Consider the following 18,969-nt stretch of genomic DNA (forward strand, 5'->3'; position numbering starts at 1 on the left):
TGTACCATTTTACATTTCTGCAAGCAATGTGTGAGTGTTCCAAGTTCTTCATATCCTTGTCAGCACTTGTTTTTCGTGGTGTTTTGCTTTATAGCCATCCTAATGGGTATGAAGTGCTACCTCATCGTGATTTTGATTTGCAGCTACCTAACGACTGCCACAAAAATACTGAGGATCATAAGAAACTACTATGAACAATTATATTCCAACAAATTAGATAACCTAGAAGAAATGAATAACTTTCTAGAAACATACAACCTACCAAGACCGAATCATGAAGAAATAGAAAATCTGAACCGTCCAGTTACTAATAAGAATATTGATATTGACTCATAAAGTTATATATGGATATTCAACCTCACAGGGGTCGGTGCCGCTGACCCCGCATTATTCATGGGTCAACTGTATTTCTTTTGACATTATAGAGGTAAGCTTTTTTGTAAAGTCTCTGCTTCTACTGAGAGTTTTGAGGAAAGCTGGAAGGAAAAATTAATATCAGTCCCCAAATAGAAGATACCATGCCTGTTCAAAAGCAGGTTTTTCTATACAGCAGGAACCAGGAGATAACTGTGGGTGGCAGCCTTGGTGTAGAGGTGTCCTGTCTTCATGAATGAAATTACTTGCCAGGTTTAGGTGCTGCAAGGCATCGATCGGCTCCCTGTTTTGGTATGAACTCATGGCAAACTGTAGCGTTTGGGAGGTCAGGGGCCTGCCGATCTCTCAAAGGATGACCGTGACATCTACTATTGGAAAGGTCAAGCAACATTTTGATTTTTTAATCTTGAATGTCCAGTCTCACGGGTTGGAATTTGGCCGATTGAAATTAGGCATATACGGTCTTGGTTTTTGCATGGGAATTCTTGTAATGCTTATAAATGAAAATGAAATCATTCAACCATCTTAAGTCAAACAAAAATAATAATAATAAAAGAAACATACTGGCCTTGGAACAAAACAAAAAAAGAATGTTGAATCAGTCATAAAAAATCTGCCAACAGAGAAAAGTCCAGGAGCAGATGGCTTCACTGATGAATTCTACTGAACATTTAAAAAAGAATTAATACAAGTCTTTCTCAAAATATTCCAAAAAATTGAAGAGGAGGGAACACTTCCAAACTCATTTTAGGAGGCCAGCATCATCTCATACCAAAGCCAGATAGAGACAATACAAGCAAAGAAAATTACAAGCCGGTACCCTTGATAAACATAGATGCAAGAATCCTGTAATATTTTGCTACAGAATATTTGTACATTTGGAAACGCCCCCTGGAGGAAATGGCATTTGGTTTGGGAAAAGTGGGGAGGTAAATAAGGCGGGCAACGGCATCGCAGCCGAGGGAACAGTTCTGAGCAAAAGCAAGGTCATAACGTGCATAGAACATGGCACATGCTTTGACGTGGTTGCAGCCTGGGGTTCATGGTGGGTAATGATGGAAATGGGGCCAGAAAGATAAGATGGGCAAGAGCGAACGAAGAATTCATTTGTTTAAATTTGGAATGGATGAAGAGATGGGTGAAAAAAGAAGGCAGGACAAAATTTATACTGAAAAACTAGTGAACGATCACAGAGTGAAGTCACACGAGGCTACTGTGGTCTGGGGGAGGAGCAGTGGGCTGGGAGCCCGGTCCTAGCTCTGCCACTTCCTGGTGTGTGACCTCGAGCAAGTTCTCGCTCTGCTCCGTTTCTCAGTTTCTTCATTTGTGAGATGAGGGTAATCACGGAGAGCTGAGGGTGAAATGAGAGGGCAGAAGCACACGTGCTCTCTAAGTTGTGAAGGGCTGTCACTCACGAAGTGTCCCTCTTTTTCGTAGCTACACAATGAGATGGAAAGTTATGGGCTGGGCTGGTGTTTCATTGGTGATGGTGGATGGAAATCATTTGGCCCCAGTGCTGCCTGATTGCTAATTAATGTACTGTGTGGCAACCGAAAATGGAAAAACCTACCCTGAACAGAGAAAAGATGTGATCATTCAGGCCCATGATTTTGGTTCCTCATTTTATGCTTTCTTAAAGAATGATGAACTAAACTCTGGAGGCTGTCATTCAAACCCAGCAAAGCCATTCTGCACTCAATTAACTTAATATGAAAGCTATAGTGGGCCATTAATCTACTGGGAGCAGCAGTTTTCGATAAAACACCTAAATTAAATTCTCCAAGTTAGAAAAAAAGGGAATTGTTCCCTTTAATATCACTTGAATACAGAGTTAGTTATTCAGTTCAAACAGCGGAGCAGGCTCTGGCTTCTGAGAAGCTCTGAATATATCAGGCAGAAATTCACTTAATAATTTCTCAACGGTGAATTTGGAAGAGTGCGAGTTAGGTAACCTTTAGTCATCCAGAGATTTAGAGATGAGCCGGCCTGACTTGGTTAACGGTATCATTTACAAAAATTGGAGCTGTGTGACTGTTCACTCCTCCCCTCCCTCTTTGAGCTGTGTGATCCCGGTTGTGGGCACCCCCCTACCCATAACTAGCACTCTGGTGTCGCACGCCTTGTGGGGTTCGGTCAGAGCTGAGAAAATATGTGCTCGGGCCCAGTAGGGAGTCCAGTTATGCTGGTTCTGTTCTCTTCGCTCATAAAAGGGCATGTGCTCTGGAGTCTGGGTTTAAAGTCAGTGATTCTAAAATGCTGTGCGCTTGACACAGGCAGAGCTTGAAGGGGCCTGTGGAGATGGGGTGTGGGTCTGCCGACGGGGTGGGCAGAGAAGAGTTTTGGGCTTGAAGGAAAGCTGAAGGAGAGCACGGAAGGATTTTTTTTCTCTCTGCTGACGGGATGGGAAACTCTGTAGTTGCTCCTTGGACATAAGCTTGAACTGATCCCCAAACTCCAGGTGCCATATATTTTTGGCTTTACAGCTCAGAATGATGCCAGCGTGAGTCCCCACATGCCTGATTCAGGTCCTGCTTAGGGTTCTCTCCCCTCTTGAATTACTCAGGAATCCCTGGGCGCTTTATATTGTCCCCAAAGTGAAGTCTTTCGGAGCTTCACGCTGGCATGGGGAGCGCTCCGGTCTTAAGGAACCCCTGAAGTTCCTCCTGGTGGCCACAGGGGGTCACTGTTGGCAGCAATCAGGATTGCAAGCAGAACAAGGATGGTTGACAGGTGATCTCAGAAGCCTCGGGGTGCAGGTAGAGACAGCCCCTTACTTTGGCCTTGTTTAGCTGTTGGTGAGCCTCACTGGGTTTCCCCGAGGCTCACCAGAGCTCACTGTCTTGGCACCAAACACGTCCTCTCCCCAGGTGACGGCTGCTCCAGCAGGTTGAGTCACCAGAGGCCTGTATGTATATCCTTCAGCATCCGGACCACCTGTTTCCCTTCTCCCAGGGGTCAGGAAACGTACCCTTCTCACGAACTTTCATTTTTCCCATTTCCCTGACAAGAGCTCCTGACTACCCAGCCCCCATTCTTACACCACTTCCCCACCTTCACCCTTTTGTGCCTTAATGGGGCTGGACCCATCCTAAAGGTGGTATTCCAGTCCCCTTATCTCACAGTCAACATGAGCATAACAACAATAGATAATATTTAATGAACCTCCTCCATTTGCCTGGAACTGTCCAAGCCCCATCTATGTACAATCTCTTTGATGTCTCAAAGTAACCCTACGAGGCCCTCATTTTACAGATGAGGAAATAAAGTGTAGGTATAGTAATTCAAGTTGTCCAAGGTTCCCATGAAGCAGAAAATGGAGCAGAATTTAAACACATCTACACACATGCACAATTTAAATCTTTATTGGTGCCTTTTCCTGTATATAGGATTATTCACTAATTTTCAGAGACATTATGCTATTCACCCAAGGGGTTACTACAAATTGATATTGCTTTGAAGCATTTGGTTTCTTGGCAGGCTGTAACTGGCTCATCTGAATTCTATTCAGCACTGAGTCTTTTCGATCTGGGCAGAGGTACTGAGAACCATGGGCAAGTGCTCTAGAGACGGGTCTCATGAAGAGCAACAGTTAATGATCTTCCAGAACCTTGTGGCCCCTGGACCTTCCCCCCTGAATCCCATAGGCACCTCTCACTCCACACATCCAAAACTCCATCCTCCTCTTCCCCCACCTGCCTCATCACCTGACTGTCAGAGGCAGAAACTTGGCTGTCATTCCGGTCTCTCTTTTTTGCTCACTACCAATCCCCAAACCACCAAGTTGTAAAGATTTGCCCTCCTCAATATTCTTTGAATTTACTCCCCTCCTTCCCATTGTCCTGACATTAACCCCATTGCTCTTTGCCTAGGTTTCTTGTTTCCAAGCCTCTATTCTTGTTCCTGTCAGATTCATTTCCAACACCATAGCCAAGTCAGTCTTTGAAAAGTGCAAACGGGCATCCTGCTCTCCTGCTTAAAGCCTTTCAGTGGCGTCCATCACCCTTTGGTAAAGCACTAAAATTAATTAGCCGGTTTTTATTGGTCTCCTAAATGGCCTTTTCTGTTTCTGCATCTTCACCTCTTGTCCCCTCCCCACAGGAGCCTCCCCCCAGCCATTCTAAGAGGAATGCTCCAACTCCCTCTTGCCTCTGGGCCTCTGCCCCTGAGCTTCCTCTGCCTAGAATAGCCTCTCCTTGGCCTCTCTTTGTTGAATCCTGTGTGTCCACCAGGCATCAGCTTAGATGTCCTTCTCCAGAGGATTTCTCTGCCTGGATGAGGTGCCCCCTCTCCGGGGCCCCGCGGCACCCTGTGCACACCCCACACAGCTCCATTCACCATTTGCTGGCGTGTTTCCTCTCCCAGGCAGTAAGCTCTCCAAGGGCGTGGACGGTGTCGTGCTGGTTGCTCTATCCACATCCCCTAGCAGGAGCCAGGCAGCCAGCTGATATGGTGACCTTGTGAAAATTAGAAAAAGGCGCTGATTCTATAAGACGCTACACTGCCATCTACCAGGAAATTGTTACATCTGTACATGTCAATGATGGTCATGGGCGACAGCGCCCCCTGGAGTTGTGCAATGCACAGCTCGGGCCTGCACAGCATGGAGCTGGCACAGGGAGGCACTATACACACGTGCTGAATAAGTGTGTTTTTAGTGCCCGAATGTGTTATTTAAAGTGTTAAAAACCCTGCCTCTTGCAATGACTAGCCTGGCCGTATCTCTGGAGCTATGCAACTGCTCCCAGAGATGCTGCCAAGAGGAAACCCAGCTCCTGCTGTTTCTCTTCAGCATTGGAGAACTGAGCAGGAGCCGGGGCACAGGCAAGGACGTGATTCCAGAGCAGCCTGGCCGTTCTGGCAGCCCTTGGACGAAGCGGGGGGTGGTCTCTATTTTCCACGGAGGGAAAACTAAGACCCAGAGAGATGAAAACGTGTCCTGGGCTAGAGAGTTAGGAGCAAAGTCAAGCAGAATGCTCAGCTGTCTCCCCACCCCCGAGCCTGGGACGGCTGAAACTCCCACTCTGGCATGGGTGTGGCTGGACTCCCCAGACTGTGGGACTTGGTTTCTTTTGCGCAGCAGGGCTGCAGGCCAGGCAGTCCTGGAGGGTGGTGTCTTAGCTCTGGGAGGTGGTCCCACGCTGGGCAGATGTGGGTGCATCCTCGTGCTAGGAGAGCAGAGATGGAAGGGATCGTTCCCCCTATCTGCAGGTGAGAGAACGGAGGGATGGCAGCAGGGACCCAGCTGGGGACATTTCTAGCTAATGGTGACACCCTGCTGTGCTCTGGCCTCTTTATTCTCAGCCTGGTGCTCCCCAAGCCAGAATGTCCTTTAGTTTTTTTCATTTTAATTGTGGTAGGGGACTTTCCTGGTGGTCCAGTGGTTAAGATTCCGCGCTCCCAATGCAGGGGCGCAGGTTTGATCCCTGGTCAGGGAACTAAGATCCCGCATCCTGTACGGCACAGCCCTCCCCCCACCCCAAAAAAGTTAAAAAAAAAAAAAATTGTGGTAAAACATACAACTTAAAATTAACCATTTTTAGGTGTGTAGTTCGGTGGCATTTATACTGTTGTGCTACCATGACCACCACCCACCTCCAACGTTGGTTATCTTCCCACACTGAAACTCTGTCCCCATTAGACTAAAACTCATTTCACCCTTCCTGTAGCCCCTGGCAGCCGCCACTTTCCACTCTGTGAATTTAACTACTCTCAGTGCAATAAGTGGAGTGTAAGTGAAATCATACAACGTCTGTCCCTTTGTGGCTGGCTTATTCACTTAGCATAACGTCTTGAAGGTTCATCCATGTTGTAGCATGTGTCAGAATTTCCTCCCTTTTTGAAGGCTGGATACTGTTACTTGTATGTGTATCCTATATTTTCTTTGTTTATCCATCGATGGACATTTGGGTTATTTCTACCTTTTGGCTATTGTTAATCATGCTGTTATGAACATGGCTGTACAAATATTTGTTTGAATTCCTGCTTTCAATTCTTTTGGGTATATATCCAGAATTGGCATTGCTGGATCATATAGTAATTGTATGTTTAATTTTTTATGGAATTGCTGTACCATTTTCCACAGCAGCTGCACCATTTCACATTCCCACCAACAATGCATAAGGGTTCCAATTTCTCCATGTCCTTGCCAATACTTGCTATTTTCATCTTTTTTTTATATTAAAAAATTAAAAATATAATAGCTATCCAAATAGGTGTGAAGAGGAATCTTATTGTGGTTGGTCCATTTTTTCAGTCTCTAAGTTCAGCTCTTCTTCTGGTCCTCAGTGTTTTCATGCTGCTCAGCTGTCTTTATGTATTTCTGAGAGATGAGATGGAGAAAGGAGACCCTGGAACCTACCTTAGAAGTGGAAATGGCCATGGCCCCCCTTTGTTCTGCATGCAGTGCAGGCCCTGGGAACTTGGGCCGTGGGAGGAAGCCGGTGACTCGGTTGGGGCCCTCGTCTCTGCAGTGCGTCCTCCGGGGACAAGGACTGTCCGATACTTGCTGCTTCAGGGCACAGATGCTTATGGTTGTTTTCAAAGGGATAGAAGAAAAAACTTCAAATTCTGGCTGAGGGTTTCCATGGCAGAGTCATATGATACAGTTTGAATCTATCCCGGATTCAGAGAAGGAACAGAAGCAACCTTTTAAGATTTCAAAGCTTAATTTAGGGTAAGCTGGGAGTACCTGGCAGTCCAGTGGTTAGGACTCGGCACTTTCACTGCCGTGGTCCCGGGTTCAATCTCTGGTCGGGGAACTAAGATCCCGCACTGCTTGTAAACAGACCCAGATTTCATGTGACCGAGCATCAAGGGTGCCCCCTCCTGGACTGGCCAAGAATTGTTTATGGCTACATTTTGAACAGGGCAATGCCAGGGCTAATGAAAATAAAAGTTTTAGCTAACGCTTATCATGGTGCTTAAAATGTACCTGACACAAGTCTAAGTGGTTTATATTATTAGCTCTCTTAACAACTCATAACAACTTTATGAGGTAGGGACTCTTATTACGTCCATTTTACTTTTGAGGAAACGGAGGCCCAGGGTGATTAAGTAACTTGTCCAGTGTCACACAGCTGGTAAATGAAGTTGAGATCTGAACCCAGGCAGCTAGGTTCCAGAATCAGGCTTTGGGAAATTTGAAGAAAGGATCAAGTTCAGAGGCCTGATTTAGTAAGACATTGCTTTAAAAAAAGTACTTCATAGTTTATAGAATTTTATGTTTCATTTAATCTTCATAGTAACTCAGTGTGGCAGACATTCATGTCATTCTCATTTTGACAGAGGTGTAAAGTGAGGCCTAGAGGCATAGAGCTTTCTTAAGAAAGCTGGCATGGGGTGTTGGTGAGGATGGGAGAAGAGGGAACCCTGTGCACTGTTGGTGGGAATGTCAAATGGTGCAGCCGCTATGGCAAACAGTATGGACGTTCCTCAAAAAATTAAAAATAAAGCTACCATATGACCCAGCAATCCCCCTTCTGGGTATATTTCCAAAGGAAATGAAATCAGGCTATTAAAGAGATATCTGTACTCCTGTGTTTATTGCAACATTATTCACAAGAGCCAAGCTATAGAAACAACATGAACATCTGTCAACGGATGATTGGATAAAGACCTGCCATTTGCAACAACAGACATGGACCTTCAGGGCATTATGCTAACTGAAAAAAGTCAGACAGAGAAAAATACTACACGATATCACTTATATGTGAAATCTAAAACAGCCGAACTTGTAGAAACAGAGAGTAGAATGGTGGTTACCAGGGGCCGGGGTGGGGGGGTGAGGGGGTATGAAGGGGGAGGTGGGGGGGGAGTTAGGGAGATGTTGGTCAAAGGGTACAAACTTGCAGTTAGAAGATGAATAAATTCTGGGGATCTAATGCACAGCCTAGGGATTACAGTCAACAATATGTTATATGCTTCAAAGTTGCCGAGACTAGATCTTTTTTTTTTTGCGGTACGCGGGCCTCTCACTGTTGTGGCCTCTCCCGTTGCGGAGCGCAGGCTCAGTGGCCATGGTTCACGGGCCCAACCGCTCCGCAGCATGTGGGATCTTCCCGGACCGGGGCACAAACCCGTGTCCCCTGCATCGGCAGGCGGACTCTCAACCACTGCGCCACCAGAGAAGGCCCAAGACTAGATCTTAAATGTTCTCACCACACAAAATTAACTATGGGACCTGACGGAGGTGTTAGCTTATGCTATGTTGGTGATCATTTTGTAATATTTTAAGTGTATCACATTCGCACATAGTACACCTTAAGCTTACGTATGTCAATCATGTCTCAAAAAAAGAACACGAGAAAAGAAAAGGACCCAAGAGAGCCCTCTCGGAGCTGCCGTTAACCTGTCTGACTCCACATCAGCCCCTGGGCGGCAGGACTGGCTTCCTGTTGCAGCCTCAGCTGCATCCTCACCTCCAAGTGCCCTCCAGGCCTCTGCCTGGGCATCACGGTTGGTCTGAGTCGGTGGACACAGCTGCGCAGGGGAGAGTTCGCAGAATGGTGGGGAGCTTGGTGCCGCCTGAACACCGAGTGTGGGCAGGAGCTCAGAGGCCCACTGGGCTGGGAAAGAAAGTGGGGTGGGCAGGATGCTCCGTAGGGGCCAAGGGGTTTGCCCTTTGTCCTGTGTGCATTGGGAGCCACTGAAGGCTTCTGAGGCAGACAGTGGCAAAACTAGAGCTGGGTTTTAGGAGGCTGGGTTTAGTCCCTCTGTGACCCACAGCTTGTGCACTCTCCTAGCCAAGTTCCAAAAATCTGTCTTCGTAGTTTGCATGTGACTTCCTTCTGTCACTGAGTGTGACTGTCTCTCAGGGGCTGTCAACACTCAAAGGTCACTGGCCCTTATAGGGCACAAGCTTCTATGTTAATCTGTAGTCTAGTGACCGCAAAGCCTGTGCTGGGGAACCTGGCCTTGTTTGAGCCTGTGGTAGCAGGCACTATGGTGTTCTTAGTACCTGGAGTGGAAATACAGGGTTTTTTTTTCCCCTGGGGTGGATTCCTCCTTCTTTTTCTGGAAGAACTCCTATTGACCTTTCCAGACCCAGTGGAATGCTGCATCTCCTGTAGTGGCTCCTGGCTTCCTCATAGAATGTGAGTGCTACCGCCCCTAAACTCTGACAGTACTCGATCAGTCCCTGTTCTCCTTGTGCTAGAGATATTTATTTGTCTGATTTTCCCAGCTAGGCTCTGAGTGCCTTGAGGGAAGCGTCTGGTCTTTGCTGTCTCTATATCCAGTTCAGGGCCTGGCAGAGTTAAGTACTTAATTGGGCACAGCATCCAAGCATATTATCACCTGCTGACTGATACACATGTATTCTAGGCACTAGAATGCATCAGTGAATAGACCAAAGAAAACTCCCCTCCTGCCCTGGAGCTCTCAGCTTATTAGATCCTCTGCATGTGACTTCCACATCCATAAATACCTTCTGAGGGACAGACTTCCTGCTGCCTTCCTCAGATCTGGGGGATGTTATGTTTCGAGGGTGGACTTTGACAACTTGAGAAGGAGAAGCGCTTTCTTTCAGCATGAGGGCCATGTGCCTTGTGTCCTCCAAATGCTAACAGAACACAGTTCTCTGACTGGTAGGTTGTAGGTGCTTGCTGCACAGGTATTGGATGGAGATTGGAGTAGAATTAGACTGGGGGTAAGATTTTACTCCCGGGGGGAGGGTGACCTGCTTGGGCCAGGGCAATCCCAGGTCTTGCACAACGAGAAGAACACGGCCAGCTCCACGAGTTCTCTACAAAAGGATTGGATTTTAGAGGCAGACAGGGGCCTGACACGATGCAATCAGACTACAAAATAATTGGCTTTAATTCTAGACCGTACCTGCAACAGGTTTTGTTCCCTCTCTTGGCACTTTCCCAGCCCCAGGACTCCCTTTTGAGTTTTAGAAGCAGCAACTTGCAGATGTCCACCCTGCCTTGAGGAACATGAAAAGACAGAGGCTAGAGAGAGGGGCCTTGTGGCATTCTGGAACCTGTGGCGTGACACAGCTGTCAAAGGATCCCCTCCCTTCCCTCCAACACACTCACCCACCAGCTGTCAAGGCCACAGGAAACCAAAGAGAAAGGGCACCGTAACTGGGACTCCAGAGTTTCCAACAACTCATCCTGTGGTAGCAGACAGGGTGGTTCCCGGCCAGGCTTGGCCACTGACCCAGCTGGGCAAGTCAGCGTCCTTCCTTGGAAAGCAGTTTCCACGTGAATAACATGAGGAGGTTGGATGGGATGGTCTTAAATGCTCTTGTGGCTTTTTGTAGGAAAGAGCAGGGGCTCTGGTGTCAGATACACCTGATTTTAAAATGGAAGGAAGCTTGAGAGGTGGGGTAGAGTGGCGTAGAGAGCTGCATAGGTTTCAGAGCCAGAGACACCTGGGTTCCGACCCTGGCTCTGCCCCTAATTAGCTATTTAACTTCGGACAAGTTGCTTAACCTCCCAGAGGCTGGGTTTCTGTGCAAACATAGTGATGTGCCCTCCTCCCTTGGTGGCGGGAGGAAGCGTCTATAATGCGATATTGCAGGGAGGGCCCGGAGCTCAGGGCTTGGCACAGAGAAAGCTGTAATCAGCATGGGTGGTGGCAGTGGTATTTGAGATGCTAACCACTTCAAGGTGGACAGGTGTCCTTGAAGCAGGGCACAGGGTTTGAGAAGCTGCTCTGAGCAGGGCACTCCAGGAAGAACTACACATGGAGGTGTAAATTTCCATCCACAGGAACAGCTGGACCACCCCAAACTGTCATGAGTGTCTTTATCCCCACAGGGACAGGCTAACCCAGGGCTGCTGGCTTAGGTTGGGCCTGCCATTGCTGGGTGCCAAGCCTCCACGCAGCGCACGCGGGTGCATCCGGATGAATCCTGGGACTCTGGGTGAGTCCCAGGGCTCCTGGCCATGTACTGGCTTGCTCAGTGCATGGTCTGGGCTGCGGGTCTGGGTGAACACGCTCTCTCTTCCTTTCCAGTGCGTCGGTCCAAGGCGGCTGATGAGGAGAGAAGGCGCCGAGCCCAGCGCGCCCGGGACGAGTACCGGCGTCACTCCCTCCGCGCCATCCAGAAGGGCACGGTCGCTGGCCTCAGCTCCAGGTTCCGAGAGCTTGGCCAGAGCCACGAGCAGGAGGCGAGACTCTACCACCACCTCCTGGGCCCGGGGCTGCCTTCACCCCTGGCCGTGCCTGGCAGGTGGGTCGCGGACCTCGCATCCCGCATCCGCATGCGCGGTGTGTCTGGGGGCGGGCCTCCGGCTGGGGCGTAGGGCACCAGGGATCCGGTCCGGCTCTGCCTCCGACTTGCTGTTTAATTTGGGGCTAGTCATCTCCCCTCTGTTGGCCTCAGTGCCCTAGTCTGTGTTATGGGGCAGGAGTTGGGGAGAGGAGTCGGGGTTGGAGATTTCTACCAACTCTGGAGTTCTGGGAGGCTTCACCTCTTTGGGGTCTAGGATTCCTTTGAGAATCTAAAGAAAGCTGTGTACCCTCTTCTCTGTGAAATGCACATATGTAAATACCCCAAAACGTTTGCATATAATTTCAAGCTCTAAAAGATCCGTAGACCCCAGGTTAAGAACTTGTAATATAAGACCTCAAATGGGTTAAACGTGGTTCCCAGCAGCCTGGAACCAGAACTGGCTGCTGCTTTTTGTAACCACAGGCAATGCTGGTGCATCCCGGGTTCTGATAGCCGGTTGCAGATGGACGCAGTTGAGTGCAGGAGGGTCCTTACACGCTGGGCTGATGAGTGGTTTGGCAAGGGCGCTCAGGTGACTGACTGCCCATGATCGCTGGGACGGAGGATCAAGAGGTTGCCTGGAGCCTCTCGACCTGCCGCCTGTGCCCACCTCAGGCCAGCCCTAAGGTTGGTTCCCCTCCTCATTATTGCTGATTGTCTGCTGCCCGAGGGAGGGCTCAGAGGCTGGATGCTGAGTGCCTGCTGCTCCCTGAACCACAATAAACCTGCAGAAGAGTCCATTCAGCCCCAGATGAAAGAGGGTTGTCTGGGTTTTGCTTTAATTGGGATTTAGGGTTATTCATAAAACCCCCTCCCTCTCCCTGCAGCCTAGGGAGAACTGACATCTGCGTTTCTTCCTTCCTTCCCTCTCTTCCTTTCCTCCTTCCTTGTCATTTATATGATTCACAAACCAGAAAGTTTAAAAAGATACATGGAGGAAAGGCTGACTCCCATCCTTGCCGTCCATCTACTCAGTTCCCTCTTCCCCGCACAGGGAGCCACTGTTCTTAGTTTATGTGTCCTCTCGGTTCCTTTTTGCAACTGCCAAGGTGAAAACTTGTATCTCCTTCTTTTTCTTTTCTTTTTTTTTTTTTTTTTTTTGCATGAAAGTTTGCCTATCATACACATGGTTCTGCATCTTGATGTTTTTTCCATTTAACTACAAATTTTGGAGGTCTTTACATATCGATTCTTACCTGATTATTTTTATTTCGTTTTCTTTTCACAGCTGCATAGTATTCCACTGCCTGGCTGTGCTCTAATTTATTTTTCAAAACCTCTATTGATGGACATTGGTGTTGTTTGAAATCTTTGGTTATTACCAACAGTGCCCTTAATGAGTAACCTTGTAGACATGCAACTAGTATCTACAAGAGAGATCCCCAAAAGTGGGACTACTGGGTTAGGGGCTACATGCACTTATAGTATTGATAATTCCCGTCAACTTGCCCTCCACAGGGGTGGTACCAACGGACACTCTCATCCTTTAGCCTTGCCAACAGTGCGTGGTCAGACTTTTGTTTTGTGTGAGACATAATATCTCAGTGAAAACTTAAATTTGCATTTCTATTTATGTGTGAGATGAAGTATTTTGTATATGTTTAAGGGCCTTTGGTATTTCTCTGTCTGTCTGTTCATTTCCCTTCCTGCCTCTTCATTGTGTTATTGGTCTTTTCGCCATCTGTTTCTAGGAACTCCTTAAATATTAGGGATGCTTTTCTTTGTGATAAACATTTTTTCCCCCTCAATTTGTCATTTGTCCTTTGACTTTTATGATGATGTTTTCTGTCATGCAGGAGTTCTTTATTTTTATGAGGTCAGATTTTCTTTTATGTTTCCTGGATTTGGAGACATAGTTAGAAAAGCCTTCTTCCTCTTGTGCTTTTTTTTTTTTTTTTTTTTTTTTTTTAAAGGAGACATATAATTTGTCCTTCAGGCCCAGAAGACAGAGCTGCATGAACTGTGTTGCAGTCTGGCTCCAGGCTCGCTGTGTGTGGCTGTCAGTAGAGGAGAAGAAGTGACAGCCACAGTGTGCCGTCTTGGGTGGAGCAGGGGGACCAGGGACCATGCAGATGGAGCGGCAGAAGCCATGCCTCAGCCTCCTTCCTGGGGCTGCCCCATGGAACAGGTCCCCGTGGCCTCACTGCCCTCAGCACTGTGGTGCTGGCACCGGCGGCCGGCACCGGCGGCCAGCCCACGCTTGCCCGGTTATGCTGGGGGCAGACACATTGTTGATGGGAGAGAGTTCCAGGTGCAGGAGTGAGGCTTCTGGCCAGGTGGCCTCTTGGAGCACTTGGTCCTAGCATTTATATTCTGGGGAATCAGATTCTCTGCTTAGAAACAGAGGGACAAGAGTGAACGAATTTTCCTTGCTGTTATTTATAACCTCCTCTTGCCTTCTAAGGAGAATGAGTCCTAGAAACCAGAGGAAATTTCTTCCCCCTGAGCACAGTTATTTATTGGGGAAGGCGAGTGTGAAGGAAGAGGCTGGGGCAGGGCTGCAGTGTGCCGCTTCATAAAGAGGGAGAGCACCTGAGGTTCCTGAGAAGAGGGCAATCCTCAAGGGCGGATACAGAGGAGCAAAGCTGGTTGGAGGGGGTGTTAAAAAAAAGCCTGCAGAGGTGGCAGTGGGAAGCAAGGGGTTTGGAGAACAGACTCCACTGATGATGGCTTTAGGCTGTTCAATGGAACCTCACCCTCTGTCTTATTGCATCTTTTCTAAAATCTACAGTGTTCACTACTGTGTGTGTGTATATGTGGATTCATTTTAGGGCAGGTAAAAACAGGGGCTCATTCTGGGGTTTGCCAGGAAGTGCTGGGCTCAGCATCGAAGTGTTGGTTGGTGCGGGGGAAATGCAAAGACTTGGGGACTTCGTGCTGGTGTTTATTTCATAAGAGACGACGACAGCGGTGGTGAATTCTAAATGCCAGTGCTGTGAGGTGGACAGACAGCAGTGACAGTGTGAGCCTTTGCCAGGTTGCTGTCACTCAGGGGGAAGGGTGAGAAAGCTGTGCTTGTTCATGCTGGGCCCAAAGTCTGCTGAAGCTCTATTTTCATCCCATACAGAGGTGCAATGTGATCTTGCTGGATATCACCTCAACACACAGTGGTGTGTGTTGTTACGGGGAATGTGCTGTCAAACCCTTACTGGGCTTCATGTCAGTGGGGCTCTAGTACAGCGGGGTCTCACGTGGCCCCGTCTCTGTATACGTTCAGGAGCCACAGTATAACAATTAAAATCTGGGCTTACTTATGAGAAGATATCAAAAAGCATCTAATTTATTACTCAGACCTTCTTCAGGTGCCCCTCTTCATCTCCCTCCCAGGATCTTCAATTCCACACCTGCTTCTCCATCAAAAGTCAGCCCGTGCAGCGACTCTTTCCTCCCCTCTCCCTTTCCTCTGTCCTTTTCCCTCTTACTTCTTGGTGGTGAAGCTCAGCCGTTTCCAGAGCAGACTGAGGCTGTTCACTGTCCTGGTTCTGCCTCATAAAACATGGAAGGCTAGCTGGCCAAGCCAGGTGTCCCCTTAGATGGCAGCAGTGGGTGAGACGGGGAGGGGCAAAACCAGAGTTCTCTTCAGTGCAGGTTTGGGGAGGGCGGAGGACACGCACATGTGAATAATTTTGCTCCTATTACATTACGACCCTTCTTCGTAGACGCTGCTGTTTATGCCCTGGCCATTCTAGAGGGCAGATATGCCTTTTCTCTCCCTCTGACACCCCCTCCTATCCTACTTCGCACTCGCACCTGCGTGGCTTTTTTTCAAACTAAGTGACAACAGTTTTCTTCTGGGGAAAACAATAACAGCTGGTACATTAATGACCTGCAAAGCGCCTTCAAGTACCTGGACTCATTTAATCCTGTCCACAGGCGTGAGTGTGGGCGTCGGGACTGTTCACTCTCACAGTGGTCTCCCCCACTCCCTCCCCCTCCTTCCTTCCCCTCTCGCTGTCCCCCTGCTCTCTCCCTGACTCTGCCACACTCGGTCTCTGTCTCAGCAGGACTTGGGAGCGGCCCCTGTGTCCTGTCTCCAGAGAAGTCATAGTGCGCTGGTTTAAGGAGGAGCAGCTGCCTCGCCGCGCGGGCTTTGAGAGGAGCACCAAAGCCATCGCCCCCTGGTTCCACGGTAGGGTGGCTTTCCGGATCCCTGGGGCAGGGGCAGATCATTTCCACATCTCAGCCTCCCTCTGGGGTTGGTGCGGGGTCCCGCAGGGCCACCACAATCAGAGGAGTCAAGGACTTTAGACTCCGCTAATTCCGCTCCGGCCCCACGAAGACTGGCCGGTCTCCCAAGGCTAAGGCTCAGCGCTCCTGGCTCACCTGCTGGGAGTGGAGTAGAGAGAGGTCCCATGTCTGTCCTTTTTTTGCTCACTGAGTGGGTTGAGCTCAAGGCACAAGCTTTGATTTCCCCAGGGCGTGTGCTGAAACACTGAGTGGCCTTGATGGAGATGGTCAGAGACCAAGCACAACATCTGTGAGCGGGAGTCCAGGGGACTGCAGGCCCCAGGGCTCTGGACGTGCACTGCCCTCTCTGCTGGGAAGGGATGAACATGACTCTTGCCTACTGCCCTCACCTCACAGCCTCCTTGGCCGTCCAGGGCTCCTCAGAGGCATCTTCTGTCTCTGCATTGGGCCTGGTAGGTGTGTGAGTCCCCTCAGGGCCTGATGAGTAAGGTTAATCTGGGAGCAATGAGAAAACCCAGCCACACGAGAGGTGAGGCTAGCCTTTCCGGTTAGCCATGGGCTCCAAGGGGCCAGGGCCCTGTGTCTCAGGCATCTCTGTACTCAGCCCTCACCTCTGCTTCTTACCTGCTCAGGGATCAGGTAGAGAAACGCATCCAAGACAAATGAACCCTCTTTCTCTGTTGCCACTGATGTTGAGTTCTTCACCTCAGCAGCATCCCCATCATGTCAGCCAGATTATGCTTAGTTATGCTACAGTGAGAAATGATCCCAAAGTCTCAGTGACGTCTGCCAGCCAAGACTCATTTCTTACCCATGTGACATGCCCAGTGGGAGTTGGTTGTGAACTTTAATCTGGGCCTCAGACAGAAGGAGTTGCCTCTACTGGAAACGCCAGTGATCTCATGACAGAGGGAAAAAGAGGGGCATGGCCAGCGACACACTGGCTCCTGGAGCTTCTGCCTGGAACTGACGTGTGCCATGGTTGCTCACATTCCTCTGGCCAGAGCCAGCCTGGCATCTGTGGTACGGATAGTTTGGAATGATAATAGAATCTGTTGGGACCACCATCCACTTTCAGACTCCTTCCTTCTCCTGGGCCTCCACAAATCTAACAGAAGGATGGGGTAGCTCTTTATGGCTCAGAAAGTCGACAGTTGACGTTCACGTGTGGCCTAGCTGTGTGTCCCGGGAGCTGGTCCTGGGGACTCCCTGCCTCTAACTTCTGTCCCTGTTATGTGTCCCTGTAGCCCCTGTGAGAGGTTCCATTTGCATCACTGCTTTCCTGTTCATGTGTATATTATCATAATCAGGGAAACGCAAAACTAGCATCTTGGGCACCTGCGTAGTGCAACTTAAAAGTTCTGTCGCGGTTGGGATTTGTCAGAACCACCGGCTGCTCTGCTGTACTTGTGGCAGCCAACGGAGAAGGCATGGCAGAGGCGCTTACGTTTATCTTTAGCTTTATTTTCTGTCCTGATGAAAAAGACATGTACTTTTTATATTGTCACAGAAGAAACAGAACCGTGATTTTTTTTTTGTTTGTTTTGTTTTGCGGTTCGCGGGCCTCTCACTGCTGTGGCCTCTCCCGTTGCGGAGCACAGGCTCTGGACGCGCAGGCTCAGTGGCCATGGCTCACGGGCCCAGCCGCTCCGCGGCATGTGGGATCTTCCCAGACTGGGGCACGAACCCGCGTCCCCTGCATCGGCAGGCGGACTCTCAACCACTGCACCACCAGGGAAGCCCCAGAACCATGATTTAAGTCTCGAAATTTACGTAACTGATTTCGTGTTCTTCTCACAGTTCCACCATAAAGCCTGCAGGAATGTTGCTAATCCACGGACGAGAGCTATGTGTCAAAGTTTTCATTGATCTGTGACAAGATGAAAGGAAAAGGCTCACATATGGAGGGTGGCCAACTGTCTTTGCTTGAAAAGGACTGTGTTGTACTCGAAGATGATATCCTCTCCTCAGTTCTAGTGTTAAAATGTCCTATGTCTTATGAATTGATGGTGATAGTAAGCAGTAGTTATTTTTTTTATATACTGCCTTTGCTCAGAAGAGCAAAAAGGGAGCAGCCCCATGTTGGTTTCCACCCTTTTTACTTATACCTAAAACCCCAAAGTCTGGAACTTCTGGTATGGTCCAACTTCTCTTCCAATGTAGCAATTCCCTACAGCATCCTTGGTGGGACTCCCCCATGTTAATCTGTCCAAGAGAAGAAACCTCCTGCCCCACAGTCTCATTGTTAGGGAGTCCGCTGCAAGTTGGCTGGGGCTCTGCTCTCAGCTGGTCTTGGCTGGACATCTTCGCTGGGGCGGCTCTGCCCCGTGTAGCTCTCAGGCTCCTCCTGGGACTGGCAGGCTAGCCCAGGCATGCTCTTCTCAGGAACCAGAGAGCACCTGGCAGCACGCTAGGCTCCAGAAGTCTAGCCTCCGAACCAGCACCCTGTCACTTTCACCCCGTGCCATTGGCCACAATACGTCACAAAGTTGAGGCGCTGGGAAAAATCTTTTGCTCCTTTCGTGTGAGGAACTGCAAAGCCACGCGTCAAAGGGTTTGGAGACAGGGAGGGGAGGAGAATTTGAGCCGATAATGCCATCGATCGCAATCCCAATATAAATCTTTTCTTTCCTGGGGAAAGCATTCCTAGTTAATTTAGATGGATTTTAGATGCAGGTTAAAAAGGACTGCTGTGACTTCTATTTTCTTCCCTTCTATCAAACGTATTTGGATGTGTCGATGTGGGCAAGGAGTCTGAAGAACCTCTAGAACCTCGCAGCTCTGTGACCTTGGGTGTGTCCTTTAAATTCCCCATCTGTGATGATAACATTGACTCCACAGGATACGTTTGAAGATCAAGCCAACAATGCGCTCTGTCCGCCATAACGAGCCGTTGGCAAGAGTGCTGACGCACTGAGGTGGGCCACTAGAGACCCCAGCTCCCCGGGGAAACAGTTTGGGGACGTGGGCTCAGAGCACAGAGCGGGAGGCAAGGAGGAACTGGCTCCCCGCTGGGACCACGGGGTTGTTGATAAAGTCCCCTCTGTTAAAGAGAGAGAGAAAATGTTAAAGTCCTTCCTCGTTTCTCCTCGGTTCATTGTTACGTTCCAGTGGTTCTAAGAGAGACTTCTCGTATACAAAAATACTCCTGAGAAAAGCTAGTGCATATAAGCTTGACGTTGGGG

At 49.0% G+C, this 18,969-nt stretch overlaps 1 protein-coding gene across 4 annotated transcripts in view; it reads left to right on the forward strand.

The window, feature by feature from the left end:
• Positions 1 to 18,969, forward strand: part of SH2D4B (SH2 domain containing 4B) — an 86,821-nt gene that overhangs the window by 47,586 nt on the left and 20,266 nt on the right. For all 4 annotated transcript variants that reach the window (XR_004346264.1, XR_004346265.1, XR_004346266.1 and 1 more), the window contains exons 5-6: positions 11,338 to 11,554; positions 15,601 to 15,725. Coding sequence is in view for 1 of the 4 variants with exons in the window: in XM_032608771.1 (XP_032464662.1) it covers positions 11,338 to 11,554; positions 15,601 to 15,725 (342 nt within the window). In the remaining 3 variants the exon portion in view is untranslated. The remainder of the gene's footprint in view (positions 1 to 11,337; positions 11,555 to 15,600; positions 15,726 to 18,969) is intronic.

The sequence above is a fragment of the Phocoena sinus genome, chromosome 16 (genome assembly GCF_008692025.1).
Source record: "Phocoena sinus isolate mPhoSin1 chromosome 16, mPhoSin1.pri, whole genome shotgun sequence".
NCBI lineage: Eukaryota > Metazoa > Chordata > Mammalia > Artiodactyla > Phocoenidae > Phocoena > Phocoena sinus.